This window comes from Lactuca sativa, chromosome 4, assembly GCF_002870075.4.
Source record: "Lactuca sativa cultivar Salinas chromosome 4, Lsat_Salinas_v11, whole genome shotgun sequence".
NCBI classification, from domain to species: domain Eukaryota; kingdom Viridiplantae; phylum Streptophyta; class Magnoliopsida; order Asterales; family Asteraceae; genus Lactuca; species Lactuca sativa.
Genome location: NC_056626.2, coordinates 14,026,436 through 14,040,477, shown reverse-complemented (window position 1 = coordinate 14,040,477; position 14,042 = coordinate 14,026,436). Strand labels below are relative to the sequence as shown.

The 14,042-nt window shown below is 32.3% G+C and overlaps 2 protein-coding genes, 1 long non-coding RNA gene and 1 pseudogene across 3 annotated transcripts; 3 read left to right on the top strand and 1 right to left on the bottom strand.

Annotated features, from left to right (window-relative positions):
• The first annotated feature begins 239 nt into the window (after positions 1–239).
• LOC128133776 (uncharacterized) lies at positions 240–1,829 on the top strand. Its single transcript, XR_008232078.1, has 5 exons — positions 240–817; positions 893–1,023; positions 1,134–1,236; positions 1,342–1,441; positions 1,553–1,829. It is a non-coding gene; the product is annotated as an uncharacterized LOC128133776 (long non-coding RNA).
• Positions 1,758–2,797, bottom strand: LOC128133775 (probable fructokinase-7; annotated as a pseudogene).
• Positions 2,798–10,890: 8,093 nt separating this feature from the next.
• LOC128133371 (uncharacterized) lies at positions 10,891–12,641 on the top strand. The gene is made up of 2 exons (XM_052770765.1): positions 10,891–11,956; positions 12,181–12,641. The coding sequence occupies exons 1-2, from the start codon at positions 10,891–10,893 to the stop codon at positions 12,639–12,641; spliced, it is 1,527 nt and encodes a 508-aa protein (XP_052626725.1).
• An 84-nt stretch (positions 12,642–12,725) lies between these two features.
• Positions 12,726–13,229, top strand: LOC128133370 (uncharacterized). Its single transcript, XM_052770764.1, has one exon. The coding sequence runs from the start codon at positions 12,726–12,728 to the stop codon at positions 13,227–13,229; it is 504 nt and encodes a 167-aa protein (XP_052626724.1).
• The last annotated feature ends 813 nt before the right edge of the window (positions 13,230–14,042 follow it).

The window sequence follows — 14,042 nt, the reverse complement described above, 5'->3', positions numbered from 1 at the left end:
ACAAATGCGACTGGGTCTGGAACGAAATCAAAGCTGAAGCTCGCCATCAACCTAAGCAAGCACTTCCGCCTTCTCCTCCAACCCATCTCTCCTCTCCGCCACAGTCGCTGACCTACGTGCCGCCCGTCAAGACCTATCTGATCCTACTCCTTCTTGGTTCACTCCCAAAAGGTACATTCTTCATGTGTCTTCTCTCACAAATAAATTTTTTCTTCTTTCTGTCTTCAGTTTGACGTCCCTGCAACTTCAAGGCTTCAATCAGGTTTCATTATCTTCTCCTTATATAACGATTTCTTGTTTTTGTTTCTTCTACATTCTACCCTAGCTCCAGAGCAACTTGCTTGGTGTGGAATGGACAGTGTATTGCTGTATTGGGATGATATACTTCTGATGGTGGGCCCTTATGGAGATCCAGTTCGCTATCTTGATGATGAACCCATTATCCTTATCCCAGAGTGTGATCGAGCTAGGATATTGTCTAACTTAAACATGGAGTTTCTTCAACAGGAGGAATTTCCTCATCCTCTATCCCGTGTCAAGCAACCAGCTGGATATAGAGTAAGTTCAATCATTAATATTATTAGTTCTTTTTGTTTCTATTACATAATTAACTTTTGTATTTTACATGTGTTGTTGCAGTTGTCATATCAGATAGTTGACTCTTTAATTTGGCTTGGAATTCGAGACATGATAACTGATGTTAGGAAGAAAAAGTTGAATCTGTGACCTGTCACGTATTTTAGTGGTTCTCAAGGCTCTGAGACTGTTATTCCACATGGATACATATGGAGTCCTCATCTTGTTCCTAAACCAAAAGGTAAATTTTCCCTATATTAACTATTTATTTGACTTTATTATATGAGATGGATTAATCAAATCATAATATTCACAGATTGGGGACCTAAAATTTATGTGGTTCGATTTTGTTTCCTTGATCTCGCATCAAACTACAAACCCCCTGAAGAACTTGTATGATGGCTTGAAGCTGGCCCAAAGGCTATCTACATTAGATTTGGTAGCCTTGTGAGTTTTCTTTATCCATGTCATCAGTTCTTTTATGCTTTTTATAATTGATATTATAAAAAAAAGTAATCTAAATATAAATTCCCACAATTTTATTTATCCATTGTCAGCCAGTTCAAGAGCCTGAGAAAATAACACAGACAATCATTAAAGCCCTAGAAATATCAGGACAAAGGGGCATCATCAACAAAGGATGGGGTGGTCTTGGTATCTGTAAGTAATAAGTATATATATATATATATATATATATATATATATATATATATATATATATATATATATATATATATATATATGGTCTTGGTATTTGTATTACAGGAAACTTTTCGGAGAAGGTCTGGGATCAAGCACCATTGGTTAACTACAAAAGCTTGAACAACAGCTAGAGAGGAGTGTATCCATCATTTGTGCTTGAAAGGTTGACTTTTATCACAGAAAAGAATAAGAAGTTGACTCTCAAATACGGATTTTCATTCATCTGAGCTCGAAATTCTTTGATTTATTTTGACTTTAATTGTTGGTGTTTCAGATGCAAGTATATAATGAACAAATTCAAGAACTACAAGCAAAGGAACAATACATAAATACAATTATATAATGAACAAATTCTATTTTTTGTTCATATTTGTTCTCTAGTACATTCTACCTTGTAGAAGACTGTTTAATAATCATTTCTTCTAATTTCAAACCAAAAAAATGACACAAGTTATTTATTTTCGGATTCTTCCAACTTCTTATGAAACAGCTTCCTTAGAAGGCAATGATGGAATCGCTCATCTCTCTGTGACTGTAATGGCCCCACAAATATTTGTAAACCTCAATGCATCTCTTAGCTTATTTTAATCATAAAATGAGGCATGACATAAATCTTTTAAAAATCAATATATTCAGAAAATGATTTTTTCAGCCAATTTGTTTAAATGTTTAACCTTAAATAATTGAGTATTTTTGGCCAAATTGAGAAGGAGTCCTCCAACAAAAGCATCACCTGCACCCGTTGTATCAACACTTCACCTTAACACCACCAACTTTCCCATGAAAATCCTGAAAATAAAACTCGCAAATTGATATCAATTAAGATAATCCAACAATCATATTAAATTTACAAAAATAACCTTGGTGTAGTATCTGGAACCATTAGGACCTTCTATGACTATCAACAACTTGAGATTTGGGTGAAAAAGTTTGGTCAAGACAACTTTGTCATCATAGGGATCATCACCTCCAGTCAAGAACATAATTTCATCTTCACTAATCTGTAATTTCCCGAAAAGTCAATAACCCATCAAAAGGTTTATGTCAAAAAAAGTCAACCCACTGTGAAATTTTGCACCTTGATAACATCTGCTTGATCCCAAATTCTCAGGATGCCTTTTCGAGCAGCCTCAGGTGATGGCCATAAAGGTAGTCTCAAATTAGGATCATATGAAAGAATGCTTCCTGCTTTTTTTAGCAATTTTCAATGCAGCTATGTGAGCTGATTTGCATGGATCTTCAATCAAACTAATGGATCCGTAGTGAAAGATTGTCGACTGGTTAAATAACAAAAAATGGTCGCAATTTAATCTTTCTAAATATACAGCCATCAAAAATGGATGATTGAATGTACCTTTTGGATCAAATCTGTATCGAGTTCTGCCTCTGTGAGAAGCATATCGGCACTTGGATGGTGGAAGAACATGAACTCACACTCTCCATCGGCTCTTAGGGTTACAAATGCTAATGCGTTTCTTGCTTGTTTGTCAAATCTCATTCCTGTGTTATCGACATTGTTTTCTTTTCCTAGCACCATTAATGTCATTTATACACCTAACCTGATCTTCCTGACTTTTTGTGTAAATTATCAAAATTATGGTTGGTGGATTGAGTTGACAGATATTTATTTGGTAACTTACGCAGGGGAATTGTCCAGCAGTGACGAGAAAAAGTATAAAGCACTGAAGCACGCTACAGAACGACAGATATCTCAGAGTGTTGATGTCATTTGTTGCACATGTGTTGGTTTCGGAGATCCTTGGTTGGCAAATTTTAGATTTTGTTGTTGACTTAATTCAGATTGTGGGACAAAAAGAGTCCCAGGGGTGTTTTTGGAATATTTAGTTTTTTAAACTTTTTTGAGTTATTTTAGGAGTCTAACTCTTTTAGTATATTTTGGAAGTAGGCCATAAATGACTTTTTGCCTCTACTTTACAGGTTCAGTATGCATCCATCACTTTCAGAGTTTCCTTCCAATATATTTTCCGAAGGTACCCTCAAAAATGGAGTAACAATCAATGAGAGACAATCACCAGGAATCGATTTTCCCTGGCGTGTGCCAAACCATCCTATGTTCTTTTATGTCTAGGTATCTGCATGCTTTTCGTTCATATGTATACCTTTTACACTTGTAAGCACCAGCATCAGGTTCTTACTGCTTCAGAATTTTTCCATTCCTTAAGTATACTCTCGCGTAACTAATGCAAGTTATAACTAGTAGGGGTACCCTGATTACAGGGACCAAAATTGTAACTAATGAAAGTTATAACTAGTAGGGTTACCCTGATCACAGGGACCAAAATTGTTACTAATGCAAGTAATTAATTATAAGGACTAGAACTGTAGTTATCGAAACTAAACATCACACGGATTAAATCTACATATTCAAAACTATAGTATAGGGAATAAAACTATACCTATCTTAAATTAACAACTACAAGGACCAAAAATCAAATTGATATAAATTATAAACTGCATGGAATGAAATATATTATTGAAATAAAAAACTACATTCGGTAAATCTATAGTTACTGAAATTTAAAACTACAGGGACCAAAAATAGACTTATTAATCCAGGGAACTAAAAACATATTACTATTCCATTAATCCAGGGACCATTTCTGTAATTTCTTACTATAGTCCAGTGTCCATTCACTGTTAAAAAAAGAAGCATCACAACTATAGGTAAAAATGGAAATAACAACAAAATTAAATTCACTGCTAATGAAAGTTGGGACCTTGAATGAGAGAATTCAACTTCAATATGATGTCATTTTCTTGATTTTGTGAATATTTGTCTTCTTTGTCTTGAGGGTGTCCACACTTGTATTTTTCTTTTCTTGGTAAATTTGAATGAAATATAACGTTAAAAACATGAATAATACATATTTCGTTTATTAATAAAAGTAGAAAAAAAATGAAAGCATGTCTTCATGGATTCATAAAGTCTCCTCTTTTACGTTGCATAGCAACCTTTGACATCTTCTCATCATCATATGTAAGTTGTTGGAGATTTGCATCACCTGTGTCTTTATCAACAGTCTTTTTCTTGTGCTCTGTAGGGGTAATGGGTGTGAGTTATATGAAAAAGTGAGTGAGAGTGATATAAATAATCTAAACTTCAAAATGAAAAATTAAAAATTAACAGATGCAGGTTCTAACCATCTTGAAAATGTCAAAATATTTGAAACGCTAAAAACAAATATAAATGTGCTAATAAGTCATCACTCATGTATGAGATAAATATTGATACAATCATAGGATATGCCTAATGCTTGAAATAAACTTGCCCTGTTCATATTAACCTTTATTTCTTAAGAATTTAATATAATTCTAATTAGATTTAAAATGTGAAAAGAGAATGGACACTTAAGAGTCTAACGGTTTTCCAAAAAAAATTTAAAGTTCATGTCTGGATTATAGATGTAAGTTTAGGTATATTTATTATTACTTACTTGTCATTGTTGAAGAAAACCTCTCCGAAATAATCCATATCCAAATATTAACTAATGTGTCTCCTACATGACTGATTCAAGCATTATTTTTCAGAAATGAGTATTCATAAGTAAAGGCATCATAAATCATAATAATAATAATTGATGGTTGTTTATTATTTGAACATATGGTTTTGGGTTTCAGGTATATAGAGTTTCAGATATGGAACTTGTGAGTGTGCTTCCGAGTGCAGAAGATGAGGTCAATGTAGCTTGCTTTCATCCTCTTGCTGGAGTTGGTCTTTTTTATGGAACCAAGGTCTGTACTTTATCTAATAAAAAAAACTTTAGTCTATATTTTTATTTTTATTATTTATTTTTGGTTGTAGGAAGGAAAACTTAGAATCCTTCAGCATGATGGTGGTCATGCGCCCATACATGATCACTTTTTTGAAGCAAGAGCAGTTGAGGTACAACAGCTCTTGTATTTGTAATACATTTGCTAAAACTGGGTAGATTTGCTCAAGGAGCTTTTCTATTCTATTCTTTTTCATGAATAAACTTAATAAGTCCATGCGTATGTTAAATAGGTCCAATAATAAAACCATTTCTCAGATTTGGTTTTCATTTGCAACAGGAATGAGAGGTGTATGGTGTTTCAGGTGAGTTTGGTGGTGAAGTTTTGAAGGCTGAAACAGATAATGAGTGTAGTGGCGAAGGATAGAACAGGTACCATGCATTTCTGTAGTTTTGTTTGGTATTTTTGGTGTTGATCCAAATGGATAAAACTTTTTCCTGAACACATTTTCTAGAATAAACCACAGCCTGATTAAATAATAAACACAAACAAATAAATAAAATGAATGTTGCATTCACTTAAGGGATCCCAAGGTTGCATTCAAGTGTTAATCCAAGTGGAATTGCAATCTTACCTGTGAACTTGGTATGTTTAAAAGTAGAGTGTCGTAATAAGAATTAATTTTACAGGATTGATGAAAGAGAATAGCTCTAGAGTTAGAAGAGGAAAAGAAAGCTCAAGCTGAAAGAGATAAGATGCTGCAAATACACGTGTTGCATTCTTCATTTCAATTGTTACTATGAAACACAGAGTAGATTAGATGAATACAAATTTATATATTGTAATGAAATAGAATTGTATGACACTAAATTTTATGCAATGGATTGTATTTTTTGTATATCGTAATTTATTTATATTATGAGACATTAAATGCAAATTTAATTTAAAAATTAATAAACATATAAATATATTTTTTTAAACATTTAAAATTATGATACCCAAAAATGTGTGTCATCTTCATTTATGACACGGCCTTTCTTGACAGGGGCTTTCTTGATACGCATTACGTGTCATTAACACGCGCGTCGTAAGGTTTAAACACACAAATGCGTGTCGTCTTCCTTTATGACAGGGCCTTCCTTGATACGCACTGCGTGTCGTAAACGCGCGTCGTAATTGCGCATCATAAATGAGCGTCGTAAATGCGCGTCGTCTATAGACGACGCGCAAAAGCGCATCGTATCTCTATATGATAGGGCCTTCCTTGACGCGCATTTGCGCGTCATCTGAGCCTTTTACGACGCGAAATGAGCGTCGTTAAAGGTTGTTTTTCTAGTAGTGAACATATCCAATCCAGAAAATATCGAGCGTTGACTTATATTTATCCCATATACCATATAATCTTCCTTATTTTGGAATTTTTATTTGATATGGCGCCAAAGAAAGTGAATATTTTTGTTATTGTCCCTATACAAGTTCGTCATTCATGTGTTTTGCCTATAATTTTGGTGGGATCTATTTCCTTGCTCTTGTTAGTGTGTAGATTTCAGTTAATCCTTTTTAGTTTCTATGGCTTTTAATTATGTGTGTTTGATGAAATATAATGTACCCTTTTGACTGTCCTTGATTTTTGTGGCTTCTTTGCAGTTTCCTACTAAAACCAGCTACCCACTCATGCAAATGATCCCTAGATACATATAATGTTTTCACTTTCAAGTAATTAGTCTGTATATTTGATAGAATCTGATGAAGCCCCTTGCTAATTTCTGATGCATGACATTCTGTTTGCAACGTCTTAATGAAACATGTTGGGTTCTTATCCAAATAATTGGCACCAAGTTTAGAACTTTTGACCAATCTGTAATATTGTCATTTACATTCAGGGCATCCACAATGCATTGAAATCCATAGAGTTCAATGGATTCCATATCATTTTTTTTACATTCTATGCAACTCTATCAACGTTTTTCTACAATGCATTGAACTCAATATAGATTTCAATAGAAAATTACAAAAGCTAATTTATTTTATATATTTAAGAATTAAAAACTTTCCTTTTTTCTCAGTGAAGAGTTCAATGGTGATTGAACTGCAAATCCATTGAATGTCAAAGTGGCATCTCACTATGATAGAGTTTAATCCATTTTTGATATTTTACTTTAGGTTTTAAATTTTACACTAAATTTTTAGGCTTATTTGATATATTAATGTAGGTTATTTATTTAACTGTATATTGAAGTTAACAAATTAAGTATATCATATTGATAAGTCACAAATTCTTCCATTTATGATAATGTTTACAACTAAAAGCATATTTAAGTTAATAAATTAAGTATATTGTATGGAAATATGAAGAACTCGGGAGTTTCAAATGAATGTGGTGAAAGAAAAAATGATTCCTTTATAATATAGTATGATATGATGATTATAGTTTTAATTTTTAAGTCATTGTGATATATACAATTATTTGATAATTTTATAAAACATTTAAAATTGTGTAAATTATATATCAAACATATGATAATCTATATATAACGGTTAACAAAATGTATGAACAAAAATATGAACTACAACTCTTAGTAACATAAATATACAAAATATCTATTATAACATTTGTATTAAAAAATATAGATATACAACGAATAATAAAAACTACGAAAAATAAACACTACAACTTTTAATAACATAAAACCACTAAAACATTTATTATAACATTTATATTAACTTTTCATATTTAAATCACAAATCTATTCAAATACATTATTGTTTTTAATGAGCAAAACTTTACAACCTTATATAAGAAAGGAAAATAAAAATTTATTAGTGATTACGAATTAATAATCATAAGTTAAAAACTCTTAAGTTGTAACTAATAAATATACATAAATTAGAAAGCTCTTGACAGTACTTGGAAATGTAATATTTATATTTGTAATTTCCATCCAATTTGTTTTCTATTTGGTGGCTGTTATATTTATGTTACAACCAATTAAAATTAAAAACTCAAAGACTTTGCTATTTTCTTTATAACTTTTTCAGTGTTTAAATCATATATTTATATGTGATATCAGTGTGTCAAAATCCAGATAATATTTTTCAATTTGATAATGGACAAAAATAAAGAATAAAAAAATAATAAGAGTCGGACTAGATGATTAGTTTAATTATTATTTTCAATAGGTTAAATTCAGATCCAGACCAAATTCGACCGAGAACCAAATAAACGAGAACCGATTAATATTGCTAACTATAATCACTATGGAATATTTTAAAACACATAATTCAATATAAACTTTAACATAAGTATTATTTTAAATAAATAAAAACCACAACTTTGTTTTTTTGGTGGAGTATCCAAATAAAAAAAATGAACCGTAACGACATAAAATTAAAAAAAACATTATCGGTTCAATATACAAAAAACAAAAATTAAAGAAAAAACAGTTCCGACATAGTTTATCGAATTTAAGTTCATTTACTTGAATTTAAATAAAAAAGCATTAGAAAAACCATAAATAACTAAAATAAAAAACAAAATATCAAAAAGGCAAGAAAATTATCAAATTGTTGGAAAAAAACTAATATATATATATATATATATATATATATATATATATATATATTCAAATTTATATTTGTAATTAATATATATATAAAAAATTTCAAATTTTCATAATGGATCCTTGAGGTATATATACATAACTTTCAGACTTGGTCCAAGGGCATTTTGGTCTTTTAGAAAAAAAAACTAGTTACTCAAAAGTTAAAATTAACATCGGAATGACCATTCATGCATTTTTCGAAACCATAATGACCAGTGGCGTGACATTTTTCATAAAATTCCTTATAGTGCAATATTTTGCAAATCATAGGGACAAATTATGAAATTTTGTCTAAAAACTAACAGCTCAATCATGGAAACCCAACTGATATGTGTCCATTACTATACGAAGAAACTTTTGCGTTAAAGGTTGTTGGAGGATATCAGCATAAATTTTTTTTATTAGCAAAATAATCAAGGATGGAATGGTAATTTGTGGCAAAAGCAACTATTTCAGCATCTGGATTTTAGTAGTAGTCTAATTTTCAGCATCAACAAAATTTTCCGAATGAGCAACAACGCCAGTTTCAGAATACGAAATCCAATCAGCAATTTGGCAGGTCCAATATGTCCTTGGAAGATACAATAAAGAGCCTCGCCACCAACACTCATGTAACACTCGTTTTCCAGAATGAATCAAATTAGGGTTTCAAGGAGTAAAAGTTGGATTTTTGAGAAAAAGAGCCTCACGACGTGAGACATAGGGGGCTCATGACGTGAGATGGGTTGCTTGAAGATTTTTTCCAAGACTAATCTCATAACTTGAGAAATGGAGCTCATGAAGTGAGAGCTGATGGAGCCCAAGCCCATGATCATTTTAGGGTTTCCTTCGTATCTAAGCATTTCTAACCTCATTTTTGGGTTTGAGAACCTTGTATGAAAATTGGATGCCTTTTCTTCAACTTTTGAAGTAAATGAGATCTAGACATGTATTGCACATATATGTCCTAAAAACATCACCTTTTTGGTGTATTAAGAAGTTAAAGACCCTTTGGAACGTTTGGGTTCAAGGCTTAATGGATTTATGTCTTAAAAGTTGAACTTTTGGCTTCAAACTAATCTCACGATGTGAGACATGACATGTCATGAAGTAAGGGTTGAATGACCCTTTTTTCTGGTTATATTCTTGGAGCTCACAACATGAGAGGAGGCTTCTCACGACGTGAGGTCAGTCCCTTTGAATTTCTTGATTGATTTGTGTAACGCCTGTAGATTCGGGCTAGTCAATTTAGAGACAATAAGCATCAAAAAATGAGTTTTTGATGGAATATTATTTAAAAGGAGCATTCTTAACCAAGTTGTAGTATATATTACAAGGGTTGAGTACATATAAAGAACGCCGAAATTCGAGTTATAACAAAGAAGTTATGGTCCATCGAAGTTCGCGACAAAACCAGCACGACACTGTGCGTTGTAAATAGTGAATTTACGATAGAGGAATTTTTAGCCTTAGAAATCAAAACAAAAGTTGTAGTAGACGTTAAACCGAGAGCTTGCATAAAAAGAACGCTCAAATCTGATTTCGTATGAGGAAGTTATGATTTTTCTAAGATTTGGCCTAACAGTGCACAGCCCGAAATTCGAATTTTAGATCGAGTGGTTTTTGGCCTACGCGACCTAAATGAGAGTTGAAGATCTCGTTAATAGGAACTCAACGATAGAAAGACAGACGAAAATGGAAGTCAAAATGAAAGTTGTAGATCTTACTATTTCCTATGCGTGGATATAAAAAACGTCGAAAACGGAGCTTGTATGCGAAAGTTATGAATTTTTGAAAATCGGCTGATTTTCACAAATGTGCGATGCCACGTGTCAGCACTATAACGCCCGTAGATCAGGGCTAGTCAATTTAGAGATGATAAGCGTCAAAAATGATTTTTTTTATAGAAGATTATTTGTAATGAATAATCTTACTGAAGTTGTAGTGGTCGTGACAAGGATTCTAGATGTATAAAGAATGTCGAAATCCGAGTTATAACGAAGAAGTTATGACCTGTCGAAGTTTCGCGACAGAACCGGCACGACACATCGCGATGTAAATTGTGAATATACGATAGAGATATATTTGGGCTTAGCGATCTAAACGAAAGTCGTAGACTACGTTAAATCGAGAGTGTGCATAAAAAGAACGTCCAAATCTGACTTCGTATGAGGAAGTTATGATTTTTCTAAGTTTCAGCTTAACAGTATGAAGCCCGAAGTTCGATTTTGAGATCGAGTGAGTTCTAGCCGAAACAATATAAACGAGAGGTTTGCTGCATAGTCATATATGTCTATTTATGCATTCTGACAACAATCTACCAACTGTTGAATTTATCGATCCGATAATTTCCGCCGAGATACTAGACAGAATTGAAGATCCTGAATTGTATTCACTTGTGAATGAGTTTATGATTCATGGTCCATGTGGAGGTGAAAATATGAATTGTCCATGCATGGTGGATAAAAAGTGCTCTAAAAGCTTTCCAAAACAATTATGTAATCATTCGTCTTTTGATCAAAATGGTTTTCCATTATATATGCGAAGAAACAATAGTCATTTTGTAGAAATATTGGGTGTTAAGTTGGATAACAGAAATGTTGTTCCATACAACAAATATCTATTGAAAAGATATCAGGCACATATTAATGTTGAATGGTGTAATCAGGGATCTTCAATAAAGTATTTGCTTAAATACACAAATAAGGGTCCTGATAGAGCGACAGTTGCTGTTGTACCAACCAACAATGAATGTGAAAATAATGATGTTGTCGATGAAATAGCTGAATATTACGATTGTAGATATTTATCAGCATGTGAAGCATCATGTCGAATTTTTAAATATGATGTTCAGTGCAGATATCCTTCTGTGGTCAGACTACCTTTTCATCTTCCAAATCAACAACAGATTGTATATGGTAAAGACGATGATATTGACAATGTTCTGGACAAACCTTCTGTTGTTGCTTCAAAGTTCACATCTTGGATGGAATGTAATGTAATCGATAGTGAAGCACGAATACTTACATATGTTGAATTTCCTATAAAGTTTGTTTGGATATTAAATGGTCGGTTTTGGAAGCGAAGGAAAGTAGGAAAAGCCATTGGTAGAATTCATTCGGTTTCACCTAATCTAGGGGAAGCATATTTCTTAAGGATTCTTTTAAATAAAGTAAAAGGTCCGACGTCATTTGATGATATTCGCACGGTAAATGGTGAAACACATTCTTCTTTTAGAGATGTTTGTTATGCACTCGGGCTATTATATGACGACAAGGAATACGTTGATGCAATTAAAGAAGCAAGTCATTCTGGATCTGGTTTCTATCTACGCTTCTTATTTGCTACATTGTTAATGTGTAATAGTATGTCTAAACCAGAGGTCGTTTAGGAAAATACAAGGGAATATTTGGCACATAGAATTCTACATAACCAAAGACAAAGATTTAAGTCTGCAGATGTTACATTTTTTTCTTATTTTTTATTTAAAATATTTTCTTTTTATTATTCAACACCCATTAAATAATTAGTAACAAAATTATTAAATATTGACCACATATTTTCTAAATAATTATATATTTTGGTGCAGAATTATCACTCGGTGTAGATGAACTTAAGAACTTAACTTTGTTCGAAATAGAACAAATTTTACTTCGAAACAACTCCACTCTCAAAAACTTCACAAAGATGCCATACCCAGATGTTGAATCTGTTTCTTCTTCAAACAATCAACTTATCACCAAGGAGCTAGATTACGACATTCCTGTTATAAAGATTAACTTTGATCGTATGTTTCTTGCATTAACAAATGAGCAACGTAACATTTTCCTTAAAATCATGAGTGTTGTTAAAGAAAATAAAGGAGATGTCTTCTTCGTTTATGGTTATGGTGGAACGGATAAAACTTTTTTATGGAAGACAATATCTGCAGCAATTAGATCTGATGGTAATATTGTTTTAAATGTTGCTTCAAGCGGTATTGCTTCCTTATTATTGCCCGGTGGTAAAACAGCACACTCTCGATTTATACTTCCATTTGAACTTTCATAGGATTCTTTTTGTAAAATAAATCCAGATGGTGAGTTGGCTAGCTTAATAAGAAAAACCTCTTTAATAATTTGGGATTAAGCACCTATGGTCCATAAGCATGCATTTGAATCTTTAGATCGAACTTTGAAAGATGAATTAAGGTGCGGAAATTCAAGCATCTCAAATATTCCATTTGGAGGGAAAGGTATTGTCTTTGGAGGAGATTTCAGACAAATTCTACCTGTTGTTCCGGTTGACAGTAGACAGAACATTGTAAATGCTTCTTTGAGTTCTTCATATTTATGGCAACATGGCAAAGTCCATAGATTAACAAAACAACATGAGGCTAACTGTTGGAAGGATCAATCGGATATAGAAAAAATAAGAGATTATGCAAATTGGCTATTGGATATAGGAGAAGGCAAACTTGGTGGTCCGAACGACGGTGAAACGATTATCGATATTCTGGATGATATGGTCATTAATGATTCACATGATCCTATAGGTTCCTTAATTAAGTTTTTATATCCTTCAATTTTCAAGAACTATAGCAATACAAATTATTTCCAAGAAAGAGCGATACTTGCTCCAAAAAATGAAGTTGTTTAGGAAATAAACGACCGTTTGCTTAAGAAGTTTCTAGGAGACGAGGTTGAATATTTATGTTCAGACAGCATATGTGAATCCAAATTTGTCCATGATCAGTTTGATGCAACTTTATACTCCCCTGATGTATTAAATGGTCTCAAAGTATCCGGTCTACTAAATCATAAGTTAGTTTTAAAAATTGGTGTTCCGGTAATGTTACTAAGAAATATTGATCAGAAAAACTGATTATGTAATGGCACAAGACTACCGTTGATATCATTGGGAAAACGTGTTATTGAGGCACATAGAATAACTGGAACTAATATTGGAAACCGGACTTTTATTCCAAGAATGTTTTTAACTCCATTAGAAAAAAAAATCCGTTCGAATTCACAAGAAGATAGTTTCCTTTGGTCGTATGTTTTACAATGACTATTAATAAAAGTAAAGGACAGTCATTATCAAAGGCTGGTTTGTTTCTCAAAGATCCAATTTTTTCACATGGACAATTGTATGTTGCCTTATCTAGAGTTCCAAGCAGAAAGGGATTAAAATTATTAATTTTAGATAAAAATGGCGGACTCACAAATAAAACTTCCAAAGTTGTTTATAAGGAAGTTTTTCGAAATATATAGCCTACTTTTTTGTAGCACCTTTTAGTCATTTTTAGCAAATCACACTTAATCCGTCATATTACTTTATTTATATATAATTATGTATTGTATTTTTTATGTTAATTTCATTACACACATTGATAATGCATCATTTGTGAATGTTCAACGAGAACCATACACCAAAAATTAAGGTTTTAAAAATCTCCAATTCTAATTAAAT